The 5,498-nt window shown below is 39.9% G+C and overlaps 1 protein-coding gene across 1 annotated transcript in view; it reads right to left on the bottom strand.

Annotated features, from left to right (window-relative positions):
• Ubr2 (ubiquitin protein ligase E3 component n-recognin 2) overlaps positions 1-5,498 on the bottom strand; it is a 129,778-nt gene that overhangs the window by 38,039 nt on the left and 86,241 nt on the right. The window contains exons 20-23 of the mRNA XM_023721233.1: positions 3,345-3,363; positions 2,547-2,671; positions 938-986; positions 269-423 (exon numbers count right to left, since the gene is read on the bottom strand). Coding sequence (XP_023577001.1) covers positions 269-423; positions 938-986; positions 2,547-2,671; positions 3,345-3,363 — 348 coding nt within the window. The remainder of the gene's footprint in view (positions 1-268; positions 424-937; positions 987-2,546; positions 2,672-3,344; positions 3,364-5,498) is intronic.

Below are 5,498 nucleotides of genomic sequence, written 5' to 3' on the forward strand. Positions count from 1 at the left end.
GAGAACACAGCCATGGGGGTCTCAAAACATCTGCAAGGCACACATTTTCATTGTTAGGGAAAAAATGCTTTTTGGGGGCACCGGGAATCAAACTCAGGACCTTGTGCTTGCCAGGCAGGTGCTTAAGCCACTGAGCTACCCCCCTGGCCCTGGAATAAAAAAGGATAGCAACATTATTTTATTACAAATTAGGTAATGTTTTGGTGCACTGATATTGCTGGGAATATTTTGATTTTTTGAAAATATAAATAAGAAATGTCAAACCTACCCTTTGCAGCATAGACTCTGACCAGGCATACCCATTATGTTCTACAGCCCACTGCAGGATTGTGCCCATGATGCACAGCATGATGTCTGACTGCAGAATGTTGACCAGACTTGCAAACAGAGGGCAGAAAGGAGGCAATACTGGAGGTGGAAGTGCTGAAAGCAGAGTCATTATGGTTTTTTTTTTTTTTTTTGCAGGACATGCTTAAAAAAACTATTCCTTTATTACATACTTTTCATGATCATTCAAAGAACATTATTAATGCACATCTTAAAGCTATACACTACCTTCTCAAGGTCAGTAAATCTACAAAAACAGCTGTATAAATAGTAATAGAACAAAGGAAAGCCTTTCTCTTTCCTAGAAATGTCTCGAGCTCTGAGATAAAACCACTAACTCCACAGTGACTTAGTACAGACTGTCTTTTATTAACATATTTTTTCTTTCATTAGGAGAATGCTCAACCAGAAAGCTTAGATTTAAATCTTTTATCCCACCAAGTTAAGAGAAAATGTCACAGTGATGGGCACTGAACCCAGGGCCTCTAGTGTGCTAGGCGATAGCTCTACCACCAAGCTCCATCTCCAACCTAACATCACAGTTAACAGGAAACGAGGTTTAGCAAGTAAGGAGACTGATATGAGATTTTTGGAAGGAATATTAAAATACCTGTATCTTCCTTATTTTGTCTTCTCAATTTTCGTTGAGCTTCTTCTGCCTAATAAAAAAGTAATTTAGACAGGAATTGTACTATGAAACAATTTCATATCCTCACATAGTGATGTAAGTCAATCTCTTCTGTACTATCAAGTTTTTGAGATATTTATCTTTAGTGTTGTGGCAGTCCCCCGTGTCCTCAATGTACATCAAGGTTAAGTTCTATACGCACTAAAAGACTGCACAAATGAGATCTTTGTTGCTTTATAATGCAAAGGAATGGCTAGGGAGATAGCTCAGTAGAATAAGCGCTTGCTTGCCTGGCAAGCGCAAGGCCCTGAGTTCAATCCCTAGTACCACAAAAAAAGAAAAAAAACAAAAAAGAGAGAGAAAGAAAAGCAAATACAGAAAAATAAATCTCCAACTTATTAACATGAATATTGTGGGCTGGGGATGTGGCTCAGTGGTGAAAGCAAAGCAAACATGTACAAACCAAAGCCAAAAGTAAATAAATAAAATGGGTTGGTCTGCGGTGGCATAAGCACCTGCCCAGCAAGTGTAAGGTCCTGAGTTCGATTCCCGGTATCGTATGCCATGCAGGCCCTGGAACCCCAGGCATTCCATGCTGGCCAACAAAACCGGGTGTGGTGGTGCACGCCCATAATCCCAGAGCTGGGGAGGCTGAGACAGGAGGATCACTATCAGTCTGAGCTGCACAGCGAGACCTTGTATCAAATAAATAAAAATTAAAAAAGAAAAAAAGGGTTAACTGTTACTGTGGTGTTGGGACTCTGCAATGTTAAATTGCTGGCCAAAAAGGGACCTTTGGTTGGGTTGGAAAAGCTCCTGTCACGGTGCTCTGAAGTCAAGGTAACAACACCACAGCTGAGGTAGCAAGGACATGAGGACACTGACTCAGCTGCTGATACTTGCTGTTCCACAGCAATAAAGTTGTCAATCTTAGAGATCTAAGTTCTCTTAATTAACCTAATCGATCGCCTTCGTTCTATTTTGCAAGAAGACCCTGCCCATTTTTGTGGCTTTGGTCTCTCTTTCTGCACCCCTCTGAATCTGCAGAAACTCCATCCTCCTAAGGGCAAGCCATAAAGTCTGTGTCTTAGAATTCTACACAGAATTCTGATCTTCCTGGATCTCACACACCATAGTTGTATTTGTCTTTATTTAACTCTTTTCTGTATGTTTATCCATAAGATCAAGTGCCTAGTTCCCTAGAATACAGGTTGAAATTTTTCTTCACAAGCCAACAAAATGGAATTATACATGTACTGGTATATACAGTTATATAGCTCTTACACAGCTATGCACAAAGCACTAGGTGGGGAACCCCAAGATGTCAGGCAGGAACTTATACTTTCTTCTGTATTTGTATCATTTCAATATTTTCCAAATTTTCTTTTCTTTTTTGGCGGAACTGGGGATTGAACTCAGGCCCCTGCACTTGCCAGGCAAGCGCTTATGCTACTGAGCCATCTCCCCAGCCCCTTCCAAATTTTCTGTAAGAATGTAGAAAAGCCTTTTTCAGTCTAAAAAGCAGTGAAAATTTTCCAAGTGAAACAAAAATCCAGTTCTTTCCCATTATGCCTTTAATTTTCCCAATTACCTTGGACTGCTCTGCCCTTGAGAAGTGATAGAAATACAAGTTGAACTCTTTGGCACATTCTGGTTTCAGCTCATACATGCCACGTCCTGTTAATCCAGGTTTTCTATTAAAAAAAAGGGGGGGGGCTTAGTATGGTACTGTTAAAATTATACACTAATTAAACAACAAAAGATAAAATCCACGAGAGTCTTAGATATTAGAAAAGAAACAGGGTTCTCATATGCTGCTGGCGGTGTTGAACTGAAACAATTTTCTGTGGGTTAATCTGGCACTAAATCCAGGTCCATATACGTATGCACTTTTATCTAGCAATGGGCACTTTGATTTTATCCTAGACATGTGAATGTGAGGGACATGTAGCTGCAGCAATTTCAGTTTATTTTATTTTAGCTCCAAATGCCTTCAGGGCAGGGTTGGCTGGCTTGAGTTGTGGATTGAACCACAGCAACCTGAGCCTGACAGCTTTGTTAAAGCAGCTACTTAAAGAACTGAGTAAGGGGAAGGCCCCCAACAATTTCAGTTTAACAGGAAATAGGTTACATAAATTTTAACAGCTCCAAGCAATTGGAACAGCAGCAAAAGTGGTGTTAATGCCTGTATTCCCAGCGCTGGGGAGGCCGGAAACAGGAGGATCATTATGAGTGTGATCTGTGTAGTGAGATGCTACACACACACAGTGATACTAACCACTTAAACTCACGCTGAGTGTCACTCAGGCAGCAGGTTTGTTTACATACTACCCTAAGCATTGCTTACACAGGTGTCATTTCAACCAGTTGATTTTTTTTTTTGTGGAACTGGTGACTGAACTCAGGCCCTTGCGCTTGCCAGGAAAGCATTTATTCTACTGAGCCATAGTCCCACCCTCAACCAATTGATTCTTCTAATAAATAAATTTGATAAAACTGTCATTTTCACATGTCCTTTTATTTTATAAAAATAACAATTATGCTATTTTTTAAATCTTTTTTTAAGTAACTGGATTGATAAGGGATTAATGTATATTTTGACATGTCAAGACAGTTGTGATTAAGTTCTATTGAGTAGAAAAGAATAGAAACAGTTTCTTTGGATTTAAGAAACCTTTTGTTATTTACTGAGCTAAGGTCTCACCATGCAGAGTGGCCTTAAACTGACAGTGACTCTCCTGCCTCAGCCTCTCAAGTGCTGGGATGACAGGTGTGTACCACTAGGCCCAGTGAAACCTTCTTCTTCATCATTTTTTTTTTCCCCCGCAGTACTGGGGATGGAACTTGGGACCTTGTGTTTGCCAGGCAGGCGCTTATGCCACTGAGCTATCTCCCCAGCCTGTGAAACCTTCTTCAGTTATAAAACTTAGAAGCCAAACAAAGCAGAAAAATGATTTTTTAAATGTATTTAGTACAGGGTCTACAGGGTCTCACTACACAGATCAGACTCATAGTGATCCTTGTTTTCAGCGTCCCAAGGGCTGGGATTACAGGGGCGTGCCACCACGCCCAGTCTCACTCGCCCCGAGAGTGGGGCTGGCCGGGATGCTGGGGACTGAACCCTAGTCCTTGCCATCTGCCTAAGCAGGAACTTTAATCTGCTGAGCTATCTGGCCAGCTCTAGAAAAATGATTTTAAAATATTTGTGAGACATGACATTACAACGATAAAAAATAAGTTACAGAAAGTACTTGCAATGCATTTAATATAGTAAGAGTGAACATTCTGATACATGAAAAGTACTTTTGGAACATTAAGATGGTGACAAACAACTGCAAAGAAACACACACCAAAGTATGCCTAATTACAAACGGTCAATACACATGTGAAAATACACTCAAGTTCTCTAGTGAAGTAATGCAAATTAAGGTACCATTTTCTAACCAAATGATGTTTAAAAATCACACAAGGCTGAGAGTGGAGCTAAGCGGCAGAGGCACATGCTACAGCCCCGGGTTTAACCCCAGAACTCGATGGGCATGAGGGAGGAGAAAACTGAAAAACAGTACACAGTGAAGAGCTTCAGTACATTTCAGGACATTGGATGAGCTATTAGAGCTCAGAAAAAGGTAACTAAAGATCAAACTGAACCAACACAAGAAAGTGCATCTACCTAAAGAGTTTTTAAACTTTAAATATGTACAATAAAAAGATTTTAATAAAAAAAGAATGAAACAGGCACACGTGTGCCAACAAGGCATACAAAACAAAACACCAAAAAGATACAGACATATAGAAATAGCCCATTAAAGTTTTAAAAAGGTTAAAGAATATAAATACAGAATGGACTTATCCTACTCACTTACATATACAAATGTTGCAGGTATAGGAATTTTTTTTTTTTCTTTTTTTTGCCGTACCAGGGATTAAACTCAGGACCTTGCACTTGCCAGGCAGGTACTTAGACTGCTGAGCTATATCCCCAGTCCCAGAAAAAGTTTTGAACAAATAGTGTATATCTAAAATGTAGTAGAAGTTATCTAAGTGATTATAGTGATACTTCTATCTTTCTGTAAAAGCATTACTGTTTTTATTATTAATAAAACAAACACAACACTGTATAGTTAGCATGGGGAGCAGACAAAAAACATGATTGAGAATGCCTAGGCTGGGTATGGCGGTACATGCCTGTAATCCTAGTACTGGGACACTGAGGCAGGAGGATCATCATGAGTGAGCTCATGGCGAGTCTGAACTGCATAGTGAGACCTTGTCTCAACAACAGAAAATGTCTGGATGGCTTTTAGAGGATAAATTAGCTTACTGATTAGGATCACAGTAGAAAGCAGGTGAGGCAGCACTCAGGCTACGTCATAACCTTAGTGGACATTCAAGCAAAAACAAACCAAGCAATGTTAGGACCACATAATGCATTTACTCAGGTCACTGCTTAGATTAACTCCTATTATTTGAAACAGCAAGTATCTATTCTAAACACGATGAAAACCCTCATAGTACTGCTTTAGCTATATGTGCAAGGACA

The sequence above is a fragment of the Octodon degus genome, unplaced genomic scaffold (genome assembly GCF_000260255.1).
Source record: "Octodon degus isolate 3935 unplaced genomic scaffold, OctDeg1.0 scaffold00005, whole genome shotgun sequence".
Lineage (NCBI taxonomy): Eukaryota > Metazoa > Chordata > Mammalia > Rodentia > Octodontidae > Octodon > Octodon degus.